This window comes from Populus nigra, chromosome 10, assembly GCF_951802175.1.
Source record: "Populus nigra chromosome 10, ddPopNigr1.1, whole genome shotgun sequence".
NCBI lineage: Eukaryota > Viridiplantae > Streptophyta > Magnoliopsida > Malpighiales > Salicaceae > Populus > Populus nigra.
Window position 1 is genome coordinate 11,474,605 of NC_084861.1, and position 23,487 is coordinate 11,498,091.

Consider the following 23,487-nt stretch of genomic DNA (forward strand, 5'->3'; position numbering starts at 1 on the left):
AGAGACCATACCATAGAGGGATTGTTAAAAACATATTCACAAAATCATGTTACAAATCTAGAAACATGAAAATAAGTAAATAACCTTTGTGTGAATTGCCTCTCTTGCAGGATGACAATACTTTTGCCTATAACTTGTTCAGAAATACGGTGTTAGGGATTCTGATGACTTTCCATGGTTTTGGTGTCTGCAGCCGCTAAATGTGTGTTTAATAACATGGCGAGATGTATTTTATAAAATGTTTTTATTAAAATATATATTTTTAAATTTTTAATATTAATATATCAAAATTATCAAAAAACATTTATAAAAAAATCAATTTGATATTTTTTTAAAAGAGAAAATAATTTGAAAAACAAAAACTACTACGGTACCAAATAGATACTAATACTTAATTTCCATTTTTTTTTAATTTTTAATATCAAAATTATTAAAAAATACCTACAAAACTATTAATTTAATACTTTTTAAAGTGAAAAGCATTTTAAAAATTAAAAGTTATCATAATGACAAATGGACACTAACACTCCATGTCACCCTTAAGTTTTATTTTTACTTTTAACATAAATGTATAGAATCACAAAAAAAAACTCCTGCAAAAACACCAAATAAAAAATAATTTAAAAAGTAGAAGCAACCACTATGTCAAACCAATACTAACACTCCATTTCCAGCAACATCGAAGCAAAATCAAATTGGGTTAACGTTTAGGTTCCTTACTTTCTGGCCCAACGTAGAAGAAGCCGGAAAGAAAATGCTTACAGTCCACGCCCATCTGAAATCCACAACCCACTGAGTAGTATGTAGAGAGAGACCAAGACGCTACATTGCATAGGGCTTTCTTTTCTTCCTAAACGATCGATTCCCTTCCCTTCCCTTCCACTCCCATTTTCTACTCTCTCCATACACATTTGAATCAAAACCCTTCCACAAAATCATAAAAAAATCGAAATAAAGTGCGTTTCTGTTTTCAACTAGTGCATAGCCATGCACATCTTCATCACCGACGATGACCTCGCGCGGCACTCAAACGACGCGTCGTATGTGGCCGCGAAGGCCGACGAGTTCATCAGAGGATTGCAGAGCGAACTCGAAAACGCGAGGGCAGCGGCCGACGCGGCGTCGATCACCGCGGAACAAACCTGTTCGCTTCTCGAACAGAAGTTCTTGGCTCTTTCTACCGAATTCTCGAAGCTCGAGTCTCAAAACGCACAGCTTCAGTCCTCTCTCGATGATCGCCTCTCAGAACTTGCTCAGGCACAGGCACAGAAGCATCAGCTTCACTTGCAATCTGTAAGCATTCCTATTTTCAGTGTCAGTTCCCTTGCAATGCCTATATGCCTTTTTACCTTTTAGGGTTGTTAATTGTTTATTGTTTTGTAGATTGGAAAAGATGGGGAGATAGAAAGGTTGACGATGGAGGTTTCGGAATTGCACAAGTCGAAGAGGCAGTTGATTGAGTTAGTGGAGCAGAAGGATTTGGAGATTAGTGAGAAGAATGCTACTTTCAATGGTTATCTTGACAAGATTGTAAGTTGCTTCTGGTTGTTATTCTCTTTGGCTTTTTGATTATGCTGGCATAACTTCGCCTTAGCTTATTTTCTAATGGATGTGAAGGTCAATTTGACTGATAGAGCAGCAAATAGGGAGGCTCGAATAAGCGAACTTGAGGCAGAGTTGGCCCGTTCTCAGGCTACTTGTACTCGTCTTTTGCAGGTTGGTTTTGCGTGAATGTATGCATGGATTTATACGTGTATGTATATCTGTACGTCATACGCATACAAATTGGCTAACCTTTCCACTGTTGGGGCAAATTGGCAGAGCCATAATAGATAATGCACGGGTTTTGTTTGGATGTCCTCTCCTCTTGTTCTGTGCAGCAGCTTGATATGCACATATATTTCATTCAAATTCAAGGATTAATACCCATTTACTACTAATGTTAATGTTACTGGCTTTCTGTTCATAGATATTGATTATTTGTACAATTGTCTTACGTTCAGTCCGTCTAGAGTGGCATGGTGTTTAATGTTTAAAGTCTGGATGTGACCAGGAAAAAGAACTTATTGAGAGGCATAATGCATGGCTAAATGATGAATTGACTGCCAAAGTTGACACTCTCATGGAGTTACGCCGAAGGCATGCTGATCTTGAGGAGGATGTATCTACCAAGCTTGCAGATGTAATTGACTTTTATATGTTCTTTCTAGTTTTTTGTTCTTAATATTTTTCAGTAATTTTCTTTGCTGTATCTAATCTCATTGAATGATTTTAAACTCTTCAGGCAGAGAGACGGTTCAATGAAAGCTCTAGTTCATCGAAGAGGAGCATGGAAAGGGTGAAGGAGTTAGAACTGAAATTGACATCCGTGCAGGAGGTAAAATAGTTCAAAATTTTCATAAAAAATTGTGTTACATGTAATTGCTTTGGTGGCAGCTGGCTCATAAACTGTCTTTTGCCACTTGTGAAGGAATTATGCTCCTCTAGAGATGCTGCTGCAGCCAATGAAGAGCGATTGTCTGCTGAACTCTCAACTGTAAGTGTTATAATTATTTGATATCGATTGTATTTCTTCTTCTTCTTTTGGCACCAGGGGTGTGTGTAGAATGGTTGAGCTCCGCATCTGTTTGCGTTCGAAAGAGTATGTGCTTGAATCTTTTCAAGTCTATGACTAAAAATAGAGACATTAAAATTTTTTACGTTGCTTTACCTGCTTTCAATTGTTGTATTTTGTTACAAGGATTGGGGGCTAGGATAAGTAGCAGGGTATTTTGCTGCAGATGCCGTGGAAGAGTTGTTAGGAATATAAGATGCGAAGTCCTTGGGGGGATGTGAGCTGCAAGTGGAGAGTGGTGGTGTTGGCAATGTTGTGCAGATGTCAATCTGTGTGAATGCTGATTGTGTTGGGGAAATGCATTGGGGTTCAGCACATGTAGTTGTACAAGATTTGGTAGCTTTAAGACCTTGTTTGGGGTTTTCATCATGACTGTTTAGCTGTGACATGATGATTTGTTGGTACAATTTTAACAGGAAATGGTTATCTCAACCACTTCCTTTTCTTTTATGGCTTTGTTCATATGGAATACTGGGTGAAAAAAATTACTGGCTTTCATTATCTTGTTTTAAGTTGATGAGAGACTGAATTCACAGTGAGGAGGATGTTGAGTTGATTTTTGCTGCCAATGTATCAATTGTGGATATCTTGGTAGTTCATCGGGATTCAATTCGAGCCATTTCTTTTTGTAGTTTGGCTTTTTATTTCCTTCCCCCTTTTTCTTTCAAGTGTTCTTTTCTTTTTGTTTTTTAGGATATACTCCTTGTTTGCTTTTTTAGTATCTGGCCCTTCCATTCTTTACTCTATGGAGGCAAATCTGCAAATACCTTATAAGTGCTGCTACTTTAATTCCTCTGTTATCTGTCCAGTCAATTGTCTTTCTAGTTGTGAAAAGTTATTTTTGTAGGCACTTCTCTTTATATGCTTGTTTTCTAGTTTGGATAATTTCCTTTGGCTGTTATCTCACTGGATTTTATATTAAAGAAAAGAAAGAGCATTATTTCAAACAGCAGTGTAGTGAAAAATCCAATTAATCATAAGTCGATGTGGTCAAGGATTTTATAAATAGAGTTGATTAATGTCTACTCGCTGTGACTTCTTAAACTCTAAGCTTCCAATGTTTTGTTTAGGTTATTTCATGACTGCCTCAACCCTTGTAGTTACATTGACAATTTCGGTTCAATCAGTATTCATTATCATGTCTTGCATTTGATAATGACTTGTGAAATGGAGAAAATTTTGCCTATAATGTACCGAATCTTAATTTTTTAATAATTATTTCCCAACCATTTAGGTAAATAAGCTTGTTGAATTGTACAAAGAAAGCTCTGAGGAATGGTCTCAAAAGGCAGGAGAGCTCGAGGGTGTGATCAAAGCTCTAGAAGTGAGATTTTTATTCCTGTAGATTTGTTGAATTTGATCATATGAACTAATGAATACATTTGCATTGATTCTGTATGCTAATTTTTGTTGCTTTTGCAAGCAGACACATTTGAGTCAAGTTGAAAATGACTACAAAGAGAGATTGGAGAAGGAAATATCTGCTCGAAAACAATTAGAGAAGGTCTGCTGGCGTCTGTTACCTCGCTTTCTGACCAGGATTTGTTTTTTGGATCAGCTTAGTAGGGTTTCCATTCTGTTTGTCTGGAAGTGTCAATTAGATGCTCTCTCTCTCCAAATAGATCCATTCTTTTTTAATAAATCTTCATGGCAGTTGATTCCCATTATCCGTTTTATTTTTCTTTTGTTGTTATTTTGTTACCTTTTGCTGTTAAGCATGCTGTGGACTCTCTTTCTTTGCTTCTTGTTCTTTGAGAATTTCAACACAGCTTTGGATTAAAAACTTGGACTGTGAGGATTGGCCATGGTTCAGAAATATGCAGCTAGTTGTAGCTAGTTATGGAGTTTTAATTTTATTAGTTCTTTTGGACAAATATTTTGGGAAAGAAACATCAGTTATATCAACTTTACCTGGCTGAGAGAAGTTTTTTCATTTTGGGCATGCATCAACTCCATTTGTCTTCTCAGTAATTACCATTTGTTCTGTTAATATGATTAGTTCTTGTTCACCATCCATTCTTTTTTGCAGAAAAGATAACAGTGTTTAGTTTGAGTGTTAATCATGTGGGGTGAGTTGTTTGAGTGCTTTTATTTTCATTATATGGGTTTTTTCTTTTGTTTGTTATAGGAGGCGGGGGATTTGAAAGACAAACTTGAAAGGTGCGAAGCTGATATTGAAAGTAGCAGGAAAACTAATGAACTGAGTCTTCTTCCTCTCAACAGTTACACTACAGAAAGGTATGTTGTGATTCTTTTTTTAAATCATGGCTATTGCATGTCTATACTGTTGCTATTCATGGATGAATTTCTAGTCTCCTCACACGGGCTTATTTATCTTATGAAAAAGGTTTGTATTTATTCTTCTATTCCTTTTGTGTTATAAGAAAAACTGCTACCTTTGATTCAAAGCTCTCATTTGTATTGTTTAAAGTTCATTTTGGATTTGGATTTGTATTTTTTTATTATTATTAGTGATTATGGGAATCATTCAATACGTTTCCAATTTGATGGGGTTGTAACTTTTTGGGACTTCTCCAACTTTTTAAAGAAGTTGATTTTTCGAGATTTAACCTGTAAATCTTTTCTTGTTTATCTTTCTCATTATTCCATCTCTTCCTGATGCTAATCATATACTGTTGCTATTCATGGATGAATTTCTAATCCCCTCACATGGGCTTATTTATCTTATGAAAAAGGTTTGTATTTATTCTTCGATTCCTTTTGTGTTACAAGAAAGTTGCTACCTTTGATTCAAAGCTCTCATTTGTATTGTTTAAAGTTCATTTTAGATTTGGATTTGGATTTGTATTATTTTTTATTATTAGTGATTATGGTAATCATTCAATATGTTTCCAATTTGATGGGGTTTTAGCTTTTTGGGACTTCTCCAACTTTTTAAAGAAGTTGATTTTTGGAGATTTAACCTGTAAATCTTTTCTTCTTTATCTTGCTCATTATTCCACCTCTTCCTGATGCTAATCATATACTTGTGGAATTATGTGATATTCATGCCATAACGTTTTAACCCTGATAATTTTGTATGTCTTTTCTGGTTCATCTTACTCGTACTTGTAACTAGTCCCAAGGCTAATCTTATATGCATTTATATACGATGCTCATAACATGATGGATTTTTTCATCGCATTGTGTCAAAGCTAACCAATGTGTCATGTTTTAAAGATGGCTGGCCTTTTTCTTTGTCTATATTGTTTTCATTTTTTTCTTTTTGAATTTTACAAAGTGCCCACCTTGGTACATTTGCTCTAATATAGATTTCAAAGGAATGGAATGCCTTTTCCCTTTTAAAGAATAAGTCTTGAGTTTACTTCCTGTTGTTTTCTTATTGTTGATTTGGAGGAATGATGTTTTCTTATGGTTGATTCAGAGGGAAGAAAACAGGATTTTTTATTTATTTATTTTTGGAGTGGAGGAGATGGGCATCAAATTTTTATGATGATTTGTGGTTAAGCACAGAACCTATTCAATTTTATAGGCTAAGATTTGTTTTATGGAGGCACCCTCCTGTAATTGATTATAACATGGGAATTTGCTATTAAATTTTCAATTGCTATTTGCATTAATCAGTTCTTTCTTTTATGGCAGATGGATGGATCCGCTCAATAATGATGATCTTGCTGATGGTAACAACATGGTTGTCTCCAAGATCCCAGTTGGTGTTTCAGGAACTGCATTAGCAGCTTCTCTGCTCCGTGATGGTTGGAGTGTGAGTTGATGCGAATATACTTATTCAATGTAGACTTACACTCGCACACATGTAGTGCAGTTTTGATTTTGTATTTTCATTTTTTCATGGCTACTAGCTGGCACATATCTATTGTAATTTTGATTTTGTATTCTCAACTTTTCTTGGCTACTAGCTGGCTAAAATGTATGCAAAGTACCAAGAAGCGGTTGATGCTCTTCGCCATGAGCAATTGGGAAGGAAGGAATCTGAGGCAGTACTGCAACGGGTATGCTCTACACTTGTACCTATGATTTTATGTGGTAATCTGGTCCAGTGATAACATGCCATTCTAAATTAGATGCCTTTTGCTTCATCTTTTTTGGATGTCCTTTCCCCTGTCCTCTGCCTGCTCCTTGTTTTCTCAGATCATGATGTCTTTCATTTTGTTGGAAAATATTTTCTAAGTTCTGCAGGTTGTTCCATCAACTTTACTTAAGCACGCTGGTTTTCTTTTTGCAGGTTTTGTGTGAACTAGAGGAGAAAGCAGGTGTAATTTTGGATGAAAGAGGTAAAGACATTAAATTGTGAATGAAGAAATTTGACAAGCTAATGGATTCTCTCCCAATTTTTTCTCTTTTAAATTCTTGCCTCATTTGTTTTCAGATGCGTGGAAATTTCATGACTCTTCTTGATTAGTTCATGCATTTATGCTTTTGGTCTAAGAGGAATTTATGTTTGTTGCTATTATAAATAGGCTAGCAACATTAAGGGAGTTTATTCAGTTGAATGATTTCTTGAAAAAGATTGAGCCCTCTGCAGACATACTGACATACATAGAGGTGACTCTATGATGCTCAAGGCTGATGCCATTTAGAAGATAAGGCACTTGAGCAAACAATGAACTGGTGATTGAATATCCATCATTCCCATCATCCAGATCATAAGCTAGTCACCTTTACCTTTTAAGTTATTATTACAGCAAATGCTGGATAAGATCAATCTATTCACATATGTTTGCTCTTGAGGCATGAAATTTTGTTTTGCTGATGGAATTGCTGTTCTGCAGTTGAATATGAGAGAATGGTAGAATCATACTCTGTCATCAACCAAAAATTGCAGCACTCATTTTCTGAACAGGCAAACCTAGAGAAAACAATCCAAGAATTAAAGGTTTGCAACTTATCTAACTCTGTTATGTAGTTTGTTTCTGTGGCTATTTTTTGCTGATTAGTTGATACATTTGCTTTCCAGGCAGATTTGAGGAGGCATGAACGTGGTTACAGTTTTGCCCAAAAGGAAATTGTTGATCTTCAGAAACAGGTAGGGATCAGAGGACTTTTTGCCTCCATCATCAATTAGTTTTATGGAAAGCTTGTTGTCTTCTTATCTTGGTTCTAATTGGAAGGACTTGATAAGATTCTTTAAGTATATTTTTTATTCTTTAATGTCACTTTTGATGTTTATGATAAATGGTTTTCTTTTTTTTCCTCCGCACATCATAAGCAGTCTCCTACCTACTCATCCTTAGCATTGTTTATGATGTTTTAGGTGACAGTTCTTCTAAAGGAATGTCGTGATATACAACTTCGGTGTGGATCTTCTGGGCATGACCAAGTTGATAATAGTAAAGCAATTGCTCCTATCGGAATGGACGTAGAGTCTGATCCTGAAAATGCAATCTTGGAACGCCTTGTAAGTTCACCTCTAACTTTTTCTGGAAGACTCATCCACATGAACTTTTTTCTTTTGGAAAAACTGATCAATCATTGATTTCTTGTTTGGTTGGGACTATATATTTAGACCTTCAAGGATATAAATGGGTTAGTTGAGCAGAATGTTCAGCTCAGGAGCCTTGTGCGTAATCTTTCAGATCAGATTGAAGATAGGGAGACGGTGTTCAAGGTACCTCAGAAGAATTTTAATTGAAGTAGCTATTGCTTATAGAGGAGCTTGGGTATCTAACAGTTTATGGTGCATGGATTGCAGGAGAAAATTGAAATGGAACTCAAAAAACACACTGATGAAGCTGCCTCCAAAGTTGCTGCTGTGTTACAAAGAGCTGAAGAGCAGGGTCACATGATTGAATCACTCCACACTTCTGTAAGCTTCGGAGGACTAACATATTGTGCTTCAATTGTACTTCTGTTCTCTTTCCATTAACATCACAATTTCTTTTTTTCCTCACATACATAGGTTGCAATGTACAAAAGGTTGTATGAAGAGGAACACAAACTTCGCTCATCTTATTCCCGCTCTTCAGATGCAGCTCCAGGTTTTCCATCTTATCTTACTTATGTTTATTGCATGTTTGACATCTCTATACTGAAGTTTTCTGTAGCTGTCTTTATTAGAACTGACGGCTGGATGTTATTGTTAAAACTACTTCTCAAAAAATTGCAAAGTGCCGTTACAGTTTGACTGCCTGTTCACGCTTCAAAAACTGTTCCCTTTTCTTTAAAGTATCTTGCACTCAGCATACTATTATTTCCTATTAAAAACTTTTTGTGGCTTTGCTATTCTTTGGCTATTGATCAACCTTTTTCACCACTGATGACTCATGTAACTCTTACTGTGTTCCGTTATTCTTATAGGAGACTTTTGCATTTATTTATACATCTTTAGGATCTCAAATAACAGAACAAAAGTCTTTTTGTTTAAATATTTTTCTGCTTTGGTGTGTTTTGATAAATTTTTCTATAGCTTTGCACACATATTCATCTTGCTAGGAGCATGAGCCAGATATTTTCTATAGCTTTGCACTCATATACATCTTGCTAGTCATCATGTGTGTTTAGATAATTATAGTCTTATTGATTGAGAATTGTTCATTGTGATGTCCAACGTTTATGAAAAATAAATATCCTAAGTACGTTTTAAATTTGCAGTATTCTTGATATTTCAAATCGTTATAATCTTTCCCACCAGTAGGCTAAAATACTTGGTATTCTGTATTATCTTGACCTTTTCTATTGTATGTTTCTGATATTACTTTTGAAATAAAATTTCATCATGTTTTAATATGTGTCTTTAGTTTTTCCAGTCATATGCTTGTGCTTTGTGCCCCAAGACACTTGTTGCATTCTGTTCTGAACAACAGTGTATTAGTGTGAGTGGCTCATACATAGGAACAACAAACAATAGATTGATGTGCTGGATGATAATGAAGTGGAAAGTTTATGAAATTCAAGGAGATGGAGGCATCCCACTTATTTAGCTGAGCCTTGCTTCATCTATGTTTATGGTTTTGTGCGTGCATCCTTTGCCATTTGTGGTTTTTGCAGTTTTGGTTTCTACTAAGGGAATTATCCTTGAAAAATTTTGAGTGACGTGATAACATTAAAAGAGTTGTATTCTGGGTTCCTCTTTTCCAAAACATTAACTGAAATAGTAATGAATCCAGCAACAGGATTAAAACCAATCACCCAAATTTGCAATCTAATAATCTATACAAGGCAGGAAAAGATAAATCAACTTATCATGTTCCATTATAATGTTTTGAGGAAGGCAATCCATCATACCACAGTTGATTTCTGTTGAGTACCTTGTATTCTTTCTCGATTCATGCTCCATAGCATTCAAATGCTGTCTCCAACTTTGTTAATATCCTCTTTTTGTAATAGTTTCCCTGTATATCCTACTTTCATTAAACACAAATATATGTGTTAACAAATATGTATGTTATGGTTACTTCTTAACTGGACATGTTAATGTTTGTAGCCCTAAAACATTTCAACCTAGGATATTTTTTGCATTACAACTTGATCTTCTCTTATCTATTTGTCACATGATGTTATTGTGCTCACCAAATGCTCATCTGATTTTCATGCATTGATTCAATGATAACAATGCAGTTGAAGAGGATGGAAGAAGGAACCGTTTACTTCTGCTTGAAGATTCTCAGGTACAGCTAATACTGAAGTTTTTAAGATAGCCAGTGTCATGTTAATCATTCTTCTGAATGTATTCCATATGATTTAAATACAGGAAGCTACTAAGAAGGCCCAGGAAAAGGCTGCTGAGCGATTAAGATCTCTTGAGGAAGATTTGGCGAAATCTAAGTAAAGTTCATATCCTTTTCTTTTACGGACTTCTGCTTATAAAATAAATTTTCTTTGCCATTGTCTACTTCCAATGTACTCAAACGCAACACCTTTTGAATTTTTTAAGTTTGTTACCTGTAAATAAAAAGCACTTGAATGGATCTGAAAAAATGTTGATGGCGATGCTCATTATTCTCAGTTGATTATAGTTGACATATTCGTTTAACATTGCCATCATTTCACATTCCTGCTTTTCTGGGTTTCTTTGTTGGTTGTGCATACTGGAAATTCTCTTCTTGTATTTGCATCAATAACTGAAGTTTTATGTTGTGTTTAATTCTTGCCTATTCGTATGGCTTTTGCTTATATTTGAAGACCATGGCCCTGGATTTTGGTGTATTTACCAGATATTTTTTTATCATTATTTAATAGCCAATATTGCTGTTCTCATTAATAGTTTTTATTATAGTGTAAAAACCAATATGTCTATCTCATCTTTTATGCTCGTTCTCAAGTTACACACTCTCTCTTTCTTTCCTCCCTTTCTTAGAAACACAATAGATTATTGTTGAAACAATCTTTTTTTTAAATTACTCCTAAAGGGTGTTTGCTTCGTGTTGAATGTGTTGTTTGTGAGTTTTTCTAACTTTACCCTGCTATGTCCTTTTGTATTACTTGCCGCATTATTCTGTATATGTTATCTGTTGACAGGAGTGATATTATATTACTACGATCAGAACGTGACAAGATGGCTCTGGATGCTAAATTCGCTAGAGAAAGACTTGATAGTTATATGAAAGAATTTGAACATCAGGTGAACTTTTAAATTTTACTGCCAACTCCTCTATACTAGTGCTTTCAGATATGCTATTTATCCTAATTAGGACACATGTTAAAGTGTTTATTTTATATAGTTCTGATTGCATTTTCTATGTGACAGAGAAATGAAATGAATGGTGTTTTATCAAGAAATGTGGAGTTTTCACAGTTGATAGTTGACCATCAAAGAAAGTTGCGTGAAAGTTCAGAAAATTTGGTTGCATCTGAGGAACTTTCTCGGAAGTTAAATATGGAGGTTCGAGATTTTTCATCCCAACGTTGTTGATTTTGATAATATTGAATAATTTTGAGTAATTACATGTTCCTTCTTGACAGGTGTCTGTTCTAAAGCTTGAAAAGGAGATTTTGTCAAATGCTGAAAAGAGAGCATGTGATGAAGTTCGTAGTTTGTCGGAGAGGGTTTATCGCCTTCAGGTCTGTCTGAAAAATAACAGTCCAACTTTCGATTCTAACAATTGGTGTTTGTGTTCTAATCTTTTCGAATGTGTGCAGGCTACTTTGGACACTATTCAGAGTGCCGAGGAGGCTCGTGAGGTTGGTTGTCTTAATTGTGCATCATGTGTTCTTGTATTTCGAATTGGTTTGAGTGTTATCACACCTGATTTTCTTCCTGGAAACTATAGGAAGCAAGAGCTGCTGAGAAGAGGAAACAAGAGGAGTATGTAAAAAAAATTGAGGTGTGTTTAGTTTGCAATTGATCAATGGTTTCTTTTTGCAAAAGATGTGTCTGCTTCTTGTTTTCGCAAAATTTCCTTGTAAACAGCTTTTTATTACTGAAAATTGTGCCGCTTTTATTTTGTCTCCCAGGTTGCTAATTTTTCTTCAGAGTTCTTTGATTTTATATGGCATTGCTTAGGTGAACATAAGCTGTCTGCTAAATCATTGCTCAGACCACTCTTTGACAAACACCAATGCATATTTATTTTTCATAAAGTAGTCGTATAGTGCTGTATCATGCTAGATAAAATGATTTAATTGGATGCTTTGCTTCACTATTATTCTTGCAGAGGGAATGGACTGAGGCCAAGAAAGAGCTGCAACAGGAGCGGGACAATGTTAGAGCTCTCACATCTGACCGTGAACAGACGTTGAAGAATGCCATGAGGCAAATTGATGACATGGGGAAGGAATTGGCTAATACGTTGCATGCTGTTTCTGCTGCTGAAACTAGGGCTGCTGTTGCTGAGGTATTTATTGCTTTGCAACTTGATGCCTCAGTACTAGTTTTTCATTTCTGTACTGTAAGCTCAAATATTCACGTGTTTCTTTTAATCTAATGGAGCATCATCTGATTGTCCCTTTTCTTGATATTTATCAGACCAAACTCTCCGAGCTGGAGAAGAAGATGAAAGTTTCGGATGCTAAGGTATGCCTTACCCAGATTCTAGTTGTTTTGTTGTTTAGATTTTTTTTATATTACAAGTATCTTTGTTGAATACAATAGTTCTTCATTGATTTGTCACTTTTCTGCAATGTTGTCAATCATTTAGTCTCTGATCAATGATCTGTTCTCTCTCAATAAAATATTCTTGTTTTATTCAATACGATATCAAAATGATTGAGCAAGACTGTCAGTGGTATTATTTTATAGTTGTGCATTTTTCATATGCCTTTAAATCCAATTGTTTTTCTCACCCCACCTTTCACTTCATGTTGATTCAGGCTGCCAGTATGAATGACAGTGGCATATCTTCTTCTATTTCGGCTACTGAGGTCAGTGGAGTTAATTTTTGGTAGTTCCTATTTGACTTTTTGCTTGTGCTCGTGCATGATAATTTGATAGCCAATAGTTTGTCATGTTCCACTTTAGAAGAAGGTTTTAGAGGATTGATTAACATATATTAGCTTTGGACTAAAACACATCATTGTCTACTTAAATTTTCTTCTGTCACAATTTTAGAGTCCTTTTATTTTATTTTTGGATGGCTTCATGTTTTGATGTGAAATTCTCTTCGTTATAGCTTGTATTTGTTCGATTAAGTTTTGAATCCATGGAACAATATACAAATATAGAAATAAAACACCAGCTGAATAATATTAAAGAGAGTTGGAATGTTATCATGATCCCATCCCTCTTTGATCAATTTATTGCATTTTTCTATAAATTGTGTAATTTTCAAATAAAATTCATGTATGAGCATGTCTAGTTCAATATGCTGTACAAGTTTATAGTGATGCTTAATGGGTTACATACCTTTTGAATACAAGTTTAGGGTGGAATCATTTCATTTGGATATTTCTGTGTTATCAGTGCCAATATGGTTTTGGTATGTACATTGCATGTTCTTTTTGGAGGCCCGCTGCCATATTCTAATTAAATGTGTTATTTGTTGATAATTAACTAAATTTTCGGAAAGTTCTAGAGTATTGTTTGGTCTAACTTTGTTTTTTTTTTTTCCAAATGTGTGCAAGGTTGTTACGGATTTGCTTATGGCAAAGGACGAGATACAAAAATTAAAAGAGGAAGCTCGGGCTAGCAAGGAGCACATGCTACAGGTAAACACCTGATGACACCTATAACAATTCACTTCGCATAATAAGTCAATATTTTTTCAATAAGGTTAGTAATTGCACCTTGCATATTTCATTGCAGTATAAGAGTATAGCACAGGTGAATGAAACTGCTCTAAAGCAAATGGAAGATGCCCATGAAAACTTCAAGAAAGAGGTATGTCATTGTTACGCGAGCCCTAAGTGTTGAGTTTCTCAGCAATATCCAGTACCCAAATACATCCTCTCTAAAAATGGTGCTTTTCTAACATCCACCAGTCAGAGAAGTTAAAGGAATCACTAGAAAATGAACTTCTTTCTCTGCGGGGGAGGATGTCAGAACTCGACAGCGAATTTAGTAAGAAGTCTGAAGAGGTGGCCTCTGCGGCTGTAGGAAAAGCTGAGGCTTTTGCTTCTGCTTTGGCAGAAATTACCTGTTTGAAGGAAGAAAACTGTAGTAAAACGTGAGATATACTCCATTGCATTTTTGTGTGTTTTTTTTATAGTCCTTAAGACATCTCTCATTAGGCCATTTGCCTGCAGCTCTCAAATTGTAGCGTTGGAATCTCAAATTTCTGCTTTGAAAGAGGATTTGGAAAAGGAGCATGAACGTTGGCGTGCTGCTCAAGCCAATTATGAAAGACAGGTTGATTTGCTGGTTTATTCTTATTTTTATTATTTAAATTTGTGCATAAAGGACGTGAGTTCTATCCCCACTTGTAGTGTAGAATTTGGGTTTTGTTGAATTTGTGTATCTTAATTTTTGGAAAGTGTTTCTATTTAATAAAATTAGTTATAACAGTCATGCCTATTATGATCAGGTGTATGGATCCGACTGAAATTCTCTTTTTGCCTGGTGTTTTTTATACTTTTGTTTTTCTAGGTTATTCTACAATCTGAGACAATTCAGGAGTTGACAAAGACATCACAAGCTTTATCCTTGCTACAACAAGAAGCATCTGACCTTCGTAAATTGGTGGATGCACAGAAAAGTGCAAATGTAATCTTTCTATTTTGTATTGTGCCTTTTTGGCTGTTTTCTGAATTAATTTTGTTTTGGATGATTTTCAATTAGCCTAGAGCTTATGATACCTGGTAGCTTTTGGATCATTGTTACAATGACGTTTGCTGCTTCATTTGACTGAAGTATCTTATCTAAGCTGCGAGTGCAGGAAAAGCTTTTGAGTATTATATCCTTGTAGTTGTAACTTCCCATCTAATAGCAAAGAATAAGAGTGTTTAGTATTCATGCCATGCAATATTTGAAATAGGATGTGCTAGCAAACCTTGTTGGGGGATAAATGTGTCGCCATGATTGCCAAAATGGTGACTGTAGAGATGGAGAAACAATATTTATTATGTGGAAGCATTTTTTTGTGAATGGTGTGGTGGTTCAGATTGGAGTTTAGTGAGACTTCACTGTAGAGTATGCTTTCTGTTCTAAATTTACTGACTGCACATGGGTTCTTGGGCTTGAATTTGAAAGAGAGTTGTTAAATGAAACTAAGAGAGTATCTTGAGTATGAAATTCACTTGAGGAAGTTGTGTTTGTGCCATTTTGTGAAGTTTCTTTTGATTTTGTTTATTGTTCTTAAACAACATGCTTTTTGTTTGACAAACTTGAGATTTCAATTAGTTGCCTGCACATGCTCTGTATGTGATTGCTAGTTGTGAGAGGGTTTATATATCAATATTTCATGGTGTGTGGGATAGCCAATCATGCCTTGGGTTCTCTTGCTTCTTTTTTAAATTCTTACGTTTTAATTGATAGACTTCACAGGCTGCTTTTATAATTTGCAGGACGAGCTTAAGTCTAAGTGGGAGGTAGAGAAATCAATGATTGAAGAATCAAAAAATCAAGCAAAGAAGAAATATGATGAACTGAACGAACAGGTCTTTTCTCATTTTCCATTGCTCTAATCTACTCTGTCTTGCTTTCCTGCTTTATAATGTCCAGTAATTTGAACTATTAGGAAATATAAGACCACTTCTCTGTGAGATTATTATTAATTGTTTTGCAATATAATACCGGTAGCTTTGATTTTGCTTGGCTGTTGGATGACAAAATTGCTTTGATGTTTACTTTTCCATTCTTGTATAAAATTGCTTTGAGTATTTTGTATTTTGTGTATATTATAATTTTATGGTTCTTGTTGTCATGTTACTTATTTATGCCCCCATCATCATACTGTAGAACAAATTGCTGCATAGCCGGCTTGAGGCTATTCACATTCAATTGGCTGAGAAGGATCGAAATGCTGCTGGAATTTCTTCTGGAAGCAATGCTCCAGGATTAGGCAGCGATGCTGGGTTGCAGAATGTTGTTAACTATCTTCGAAGGTCAAAGGAAATAGTAAGTTTCTTTCAGTTCAAGTATTATTCTTCTTCTGCACTGAAGCAAAGCAGGACTTCTCTAACTTCCTATCCCATCAACAGGCAGAAACAGAGATTTCTTTGCTAAAACAGGAAAAGCTTCGACTGCAATCACAAGTACATCTTCTCCAGTTTCTTTTATTATATTGTGGTGGTCTGAAAATGTCATAGTGCAGCATCAGGCACACATGGAACTATGTTATATCAAATGTTAACTGATTTTCCTATGCTGTCAAAACTTTCTGGGCAATTTTTTTTTGTTTTTCTTCTTATTGGTGCTTCAATGGTCCACGGCCCCAACTTGAGTTGGTCTCACTTTTTGCATGTTTGTGCTTTATACCAGATTAGTAATTTGCAAAAAGATTTGATTCTCTTATACCTATGCAATTGCTTTTTCTAATTGATTACTGAAGCTCGGGTGATTGATTTTGGTTTTAAATAACTGGACTGGTCTCACTTGTGCCAATATGGTAGGTGGTTCCACATCTTTTAAGAATGGATCTTTTGGGACGAAACTGAATAATCCTGAAGGAATCTAGACAAAACATGAGTTCTCGTAAGAATTGCATTGATATATGTGCCTCTAGGCTAGTTGATATTTTGTTAACAACACTTTTGTGTTTTACTTTTAAGCTAATTATGTCTTAGGCTTCTAAAATCTTCTCAACCAGTCGTCATTGTCTTTGATTGAGCTGATATTCCTCTTGCCTCGATCAGTATAGATATTAATCTTTCTTCTTGAAATTGCTTGTGAGTTTTGACTACCTTATGAGGATGCTACTTGTGAACTGAATATTCACTATTTCTTTTTAGTATTTGTACACCGTACATGCAGTTTGCTTGACGCATTTATGTAGTTATCATTTGTAACTTTGGGTAAATATTAGCTAGGAATGCTTTTTGTTAACAAGCTCCATGTTAAGACTTAATATTTACCAATTTTTTTATGTTAGAACTAATACTGATTGTTAGAGGTACCCTTACATGTACTACACTGGACCAATGCTTGTCTTTGCTTTTTGGACGATTACACATGCATGTAGATATCTTGGGAATATACTCTTGTATATGTTGGTGCTAGCATCAATGAAAGAAGGGGGATGTTCTACTCTTATAACATCATTTTTGTTTGCCTGAGTGACACGAAGTTCATACCAAAAAGGGAATCTGTTTTGAATAATTTTTTGCTTTCACTGTTATAGCTTGATGGTGCTCTGAAGGCTGCAGAAACTGCCCAGGCTTCCCTTCATACTGAGCGTGCAAATTCAAGGACATTATTGTTCTCAGAGGAAGAGATAAAATCCCTTCAACTTCAGGTAATCCTTCAGATGAAATTCGGTGTTTTGAGCCTGTTGTTGCTCTTTATTTTAGCAGTTTCGCTCAGAACTCAAAAACTTTTCAGGTCTTTATTTGTTTGCAGACTTGTTTTTAAATTTCTGTCTTCTGGTTTTGAAACATTAACTTCAAAAAACTAACTCCTTCAACTGGTCTCTCTGAAATTTCTTTCCAGGTTAGAGAATTGACCTTGCTTCGTGAAAGCAACATGCAATTGAGAGAGGAAAACAAGCACAACTTTGAGGAATGCCAGGTATTGCTCCAGATGGACTTTTGAGTTGATCATTTGCATCTCTGTGTTAATTCCTATATATTTTATATAGTTTATTGATGGCATTCACTAATTCGACACTCTTTTTTCCCAAACTGTTAGAAATTGCGTGAAGTAGCACAAAATACTAAAGCACAGTCTGACAAGCTAGAATCTCTATTGAGGGAGAGGCAAATTGAGGTTGAAGCTTGTAAGAAGGAAATTGAAATGGGCAAGGCGGAGAAAGATAACTTAGAAAAGAGAATGTCCGAGGTACTGCAACTTTAATTTACTTTTGATGCCAAATTTCCTCATTCGAATATTCTGACATGGTATTTTTTTTAAAAGCTACTTGAGAGATGTAGAAATATTGACGTGGAAGATTACAATAGGATGAAGGATGATCTTCGACAGATGGAGGTAAATAAAGTATTTTGTGCTTATTTGGTATTGTTATGGCTCTTCAAGCTTGGATTTAATTGAGACACCATCTACTGACAAATGTTGTCATGGTTTGTAGTCTTTGTTGAAGTGCTCGTTTGGCATTGCATCAACTTCTGCATTTTAAGTGCTTTTCAAATTGCTATTCACCTGAAAAGGCATCAAATTGATGGTTTTGATGTGCTCCTGTCAAAATTTCAAATTTGTTTTTTTTTAAAAAACATCATTTTAATGTATTTTCAATGGAAAAACACCCTGCACCACATTACTAAACGGGCTTGAAATGATTTCAATTAATTGGTGGCTTGTATTCACCCTTAAGTATGGTGTGGTGATCTTGGTTGTTAGCTAATGATTAGAACTGCTGATGCTTTAAGGATCAGCATCTTGGTTGTTAGCTATGCATGTTCACTTTTATCCTTAGAAAGTGTTGAAAGAAAAGGTGGTGGATGTCTAAACAATCACATTGGTAGTCTTACCTTGTCAAATAGGATCATTAGAAGAATCATGCTTTTCTTTGTTTTCTCTTGGACCTTGTCAAGCTACAGGAGTTGCCTTTTTGTTTTTTGATGGTAGTTATGTGAGTAGCCCGGATAAATCATTTTGAAATGGCACGTTTGATGCTAATGCAGCATAAGAAGTTGCATTTACTGGGCTACGTAATTAACAGAATATGTAATTGTGCTAGTCCAAACTGTACTTTGATCTTTGTCTGCATACTGTTCCTCAAGAAAGGGGCAGTAAGTGATGGTGAATCTTCAATATAGCATAGGAGTGCAATCGTTGTAATGGAATTTGGAGTGATGAATTAATGCCTCATCATGAGGTTTTCTGGCAGTCAGGAAACATGTGAAAGCTCTTTTATCTTACAGTGCAAGTCGGGGTTGTGCTATTTATTTTAGTAAGCAACTTGCTCCATTTATGGATTAGCTTGCTGGCAGCAAAATGCTCATTTTTTTTTTCCTTTTTAGAGTTGAACTATTCTGTTTTATAAATTTTCAGGAATGATAGAATCTTCCAGAAACTGTTCGTCTGATTCTACTTGTTCTTGGCACCTCTTGAGCAATGCCTATTTTGTGCCTGTGATCCAGTTTCTGTATTGTTCTGTGTTAGCGCTCTCTAGATATAAATAGCTTTTGTAGTCCTCCTAGAATATTTCTTCTTCTCTATAATTTAAATGTCATTGCATTTGTCATCGTGTCTTATATATCCACTTCTTTTTTTACCAGGAAAAATTGAGAGAGAAGGATGCTGAGATGGAGGGAATTAAGAATCTTGTATCCGAACAGCAGGAAAAAATACTGAAATTGGAGCAAGACCTTGCCAAGAGTGAATCAGAATTGAACCAAAGAGAGAGAAGGATAAGTGACATTTTGCAAGCAGAGGTTTGTGCACCACATGATTTGTAGCACTAGTTGTAGATCTTGCTGTGTGCATTCCCAAATCATCAAACAATGCTCTCATGGTTTTACATGCAGGCTAGTCTCAGATCTGAGCTGGAGAAGCAGAAGAAGCTGTCTGTTCAGTGGAAGGTTGTGAAGTTATATGAAAATCATCTTGCAAAGACTGACTGAATTATGAATTGTGAACGTTATTTGGGATTACTCTGCTGTTTGCTATTAGTAGTTTTGTTCAAAAAGAAATTGTTGTATGATCAATAAAATGGTTGCACTGTTCTGTTGTATTGTAGAAAAAATCTGAAATCTTATCAAAGGAGAAGGAAGAATTTAGCAAAGAAAAACAAGCACTCATCAAACAGATTGAGGACTTCAAACAAGGTATTTCTTTTCTCATAAAACTGTAATGTGGTAGTGTTGTCTGGCCATTACATTTGCCTAATTTTATTCTTTAACTCTTCAAATAGGTAAAAGATTGCTGGGAAATGTTACTGGCGAGCAGGTCTTGAAGGAAAAGGAGGAAAAAGAACACAGAATACAGGTTTTCAGACCCACCAACCTGTTTTCTATTCCTCCCTATTTTTCATATTGCTTGTTTTGACCTTTCATGTACTGATCTTCCAGATTCTGGAGAAAACTGTCGAGAGGCTAAGAGAGGAGTTGAAAAGGGAGAGAGAGGATCTTCGGACCGAGAAATCAAAGCGTCAGATTACAGAGAAGGCTGTTTTAGATTCCTACAAAAATGTTGAGCAGGTTATTTGTGTATTCATCTTTCAACAACCATTTTCTTACTCTGCAAATAAGTTATTTCAGGATATGATAGTTTAACAGGGTGACAAGCTTGTAGCTAGAGCAAAAAATTGGACTTTGGGATATCTGTAACATGTTGGGAATGTCTTGGTTGTATATTCAAAGTAATGGCAAGAAAACCAGTTAAACTACAAAAAATTTTGACGTGCATGCTTGCAGTTCGTTCTATTTTATTTTGGAAAGCATATTTTGTTCTCAATGATCATAATTTATTAATGATCAAAAGCATGATTTTATTTTCTAGTTGTTCTATCGACCAGAATTTTTCTATGCTCTAATTCTTCTGTAAACCATTTTTCTTTCTTTTATTTAACACCTTTCTTTTACAAATTTTAGACGAAGACAAAGTTGGAGGATAAACTTGAGTTGCATAAGCAGGTTCTGAAGCGCGTATCAGATGAACTGGAAAAGCTTAAGCATGCAGAAGGCAATCTTCCAGAGGTGAATTTTTTTATATATAAATTGATTTCTATTTTTATTTTTTTTGTACTTCACAAGTTTTGCATTTGAATGGATATATGGAAAGTGCTGCATTCATCAGTTCCGTGTGATTTTTCTATTTGCTCATGTACCATGAGATGCCACTGCTGGGCTTATAAATTATTTCTGATTCCTTGAAAGTGAGATTGCAGTCTTTTTCATTCTGCAGAATGCCAGATGGCCATGATGAGAGTAGTGATATCTATTTGGTTCACATTGAGAGAGAGAGAGAGAGAGAGAGAGAGAGTGTGTGTGACTGAGTTTATGGATGAAAAATCTTACATGTTCTAGCATTCTTTTTCTCTTGTCCCTTTGGGAAGATTGGTCCATTGGTTGAGAACTTTATGCATTTGTTTTTTAATTTCGTTCTTCAATTCACTTCAGGGCACCTCTGTGGTTCAGCTTCTTTCTGGGACCATCTTGGATGATCTAGCTGCCACCTATATATCAGCTATCGAGAACTTTGAAAGGGTAGCACTTTCTGTTTCGTCTGAACTTGGAGCTGGTGTCCAATCAGTGGAGAATCCTTTGATTCCAGATGCTTCTGCCACTGTTACTCCTGGTAATCAACTAATCATCTTCTTTGGGTTTGCCTTAGACTACTTGGTGATAACTTTTAAGGTGGCAAGTTGCTTTCCTGCTTATCCCCGTTTTCAGTGAGCATCTCTCTTTCTATTTTGCGTTGCAGGTCAGGCAGTTCCTTCTCAGGCTACCATCGTTTCCCCAGTAGCTCCCCATGCTCACTTACCTACTAAAATGGCCGAAGAGAAGGAGAGAAAAGTTCCTGTACCCAAACCCAATGTTGAAACTCGTAAGGCAGGGAGGAAGCTGGTAAGACCCCGGCTTGTTAGACCTGAAGAGCCTCCAAGCGATGTTGAGATGACAGAGGTGGATGGATCTACTAGTGTGGCAAAGCTTACACCCGCTAACGAGTCTGAAACTCAACACAATATCACACTATTTTCTCAGCCAATAGCCCGCAAGCGCCTTGCTTCATCTAGTTCTGACTTGAACGAGCAGCCCCTTAATCAAGGAGAGACTAGCTCTGATGTTCCACCACCTGTTTTGAAGAGACCAAAAGGTACTGATTCCGTGCAAGAAGGTAGTGAAGGACAAGTTGCCACTCCATCAGAGACTCTGGTGACTCTTCCGGTGGTGGAAGAATCAGCTGTCACTGATTTGTCTCAAGGTGAAGAGGAAGCTGTTGCAGAAAAGGAAGAGGTTGAGACTTCCGGAGAGAAAGCAGAACCTCCAAAAGAATCTGAACAATTAGATGACACAACTCAAGTTGAACCAGAGAATGAGACAAGCGAAGTTGCTGAAGAAATTTTGGATAAACCAAGTGAAAGTGGAATGGAAATTTATGATGGTTCAAAGGATCATGCTACTGCAGAAGACAACCAACAATTACCTGTGGAGTTTGAAAATGAGAGGGAAGAGGGGGAACTAGTTGCAGAAGTCGAGGAAGGCGCTGATATGTCAAACATGGCAGGGAGCCCGGAAACTGGGGAAGTTCTTCCTGACACTACTCCTGTGGCTTCGCCAGCTAGGATTGATGATGAAGCTATGGTTCCTGTGGGAATGGAGTCAGGTGAGATTAATTCTCCTGAGATGATCACTGATGAGAAGAATGATGAGGGTGATATAGTTGAAGAAATTGGCGAAGGTTCCGACAAGTCAAATGATGGTGGTGACCAGATAGCTGTGGAGACTGATCAGAGTCCTGAGGCTGCTTCAGTCGCTGGAGAGAGAACAACAGCTACTGCCAATACAGAAATGGATGCATCAAAACAAGCTAGTTCCAGTGGAGCAGAGGCAGAAGAGGTTAGACAGGTATCACCTGCAAGTAACACCTCTACTGTTGTGAATTTAGCAGAGCGAGCTAGGCAGAGGGCAATGCTGAGACAGGGTGGAGGTGGAGCTCCTGCAGTACTTTCTCCTCCAAGCGGTAGAGGCCGTGGAAGAGTTCTACGTGGTCGAATAGCACGTGGTGCACGTGGTGGGCGTGGTGGGCGAAGTGGACGTGGACAAACTCCTGGTCAACAGGGTTAAGATCTTCCCCATATGGTTCTGCTAAACCCGTGAATACAACCTTCCTTTCTTTTTTTCTGGGAAATTGTTGAAGTCTCTGACTCTTCATTAGATCAAAGTAAACAGTCAATCACATTGCCCTAGGAAAATTTTGAGTGAATAGAAGGCATGTCTTTCCTGGTCCCCTTGTTCATTATTGACAATCTCTTTCATTATCAGATTACTTCCCTCATATTTTGCAGAAACAAGATCGTAAAAAATTATGATCAGTTGCATCCACATCCATAACTTGGCAAGACTCGGGTCAGTGTTGGGGTGTTTGTTTTCTGCATTTTGTGGATTGTAGTACAGGTTCGAGGCACAGATTGTGGCATCTGTTTTACGAATGCTTTTCAAAATTCTAAGAGGTTTCAACTTTTGAGCTAGATTGTGATGGAATAATTTTTTTTATTATTTTTTAAATTTTATTTTTATATGCTTCAAAACAATCTAAAAATATTTTAAAAATTCAATATTTTTTTAAAAGCTCTTATCACCGTATCTTTCTAGGTTTTTTCACAGGTGATGAAAAGGGCTCCAATTGGGGATGGTATCACGAGCCAACAAAATTTGGTGTACGGATGCATAGGCTCCTTCCAGCATGACTTAAAATGACTTTGGCACTGCAACCTTTTTATAGTAGTGAATCCAGATACGTTCCT

The 23,487-nt window shown here is 36.2% G+C and overlaps 1 protein-coding gene across 1 annotated transcript; it reads left to right on the forward strand.

Annotated features, from left to right (window-relative positions):
• Nucleotides 1-711: 711 nt before the first annotated feature.
• On the forward strand, nt 712-23,065 carry LOC133705373 (nuclear-pore anchor). Its single transcript, XM_062130518.1, has 48 exons — nt 712-1,293; nt 1,384-1,530; nt 1,618-1,716; nt 2,054-2,182; nt 2,285-2,377; nt 2,471-2,536; nt 3,849-3,938; nt 4,041-4,118; nt 4,743-4,852; nt 6,218-6,338; nt 6,493-6,585; nt 6,819-6,867; nt 7,366-7,469; nt 7,551-7,619; nt 7,848-7,991; nt 8,100-8,201; nt 8,286-8,399; nt 8,493-8,571; nt 10,151-10,200; nt 10,284-10,357; nt 11,051-11,153; nt 11,280-11,414; nt 11,495-11,593; nt 11,672-11,713; nt 11,803-11,856; nt 12,187-12,366; nt 12,498-12,545; nt 12,842-12,892; nt 13,592-13,675; nt 13,773-13,847; nt 13,949-14,133; nt 14,213-14,315; nt 14,553-14,669; nt 15,470-15,562; nt 15,864-16,022; nt 16,106-16,159; nt 17,245-17,358; nt 17,553-17,630; nt 17,751-17,900; nt 17,976-18,047; nt 19,298-19,453; nt 19,547-19,600; nt 19,759-19,846; nt 19,933-20,006; nt 20,090-20,218; nt 20,612-20,716; nt 21,140-21,317; nt 21,444-23,065. Exons 1-48 carry the CDS (start codon nt 988-990, stop codon nt 22,805-22,807), a joined length of 6,261 nt encoding a protein of 2,086 aa, XP_061986502.1. The 5' UTR covers nt 712-987; the 3' UTR covers nt 22,808-23,065.
• The last annotated feature ends 422 nt before the right edge of the window (nt 23,066-23,487 follow it).

Excerpts from the sequence above, each read along its gene's own strand:
- LOC133705373 (XM_062130518.1), top strand. The coding sequence starts at position 988 with ATGCACATCTTCATCACCGACGATGACCTCGCGCGGCACTCAAACGAC. Across the intron at positions 7,620-7,847 it reads TTGTTGATCTTCAGAAACAG|GTGACAGTTCTTCTAAAGGA; the intron begins GTAGGGATCAGA and ends ATGATGTTTTAG. Across the intron at positions 16,160-17,244 it reads AGCTTCGACTGCAATCACAA|CTTGATGGTGCTCTGAAGGC; the intron begins GTACATCTTCTC and ends TCACTGTTATAG.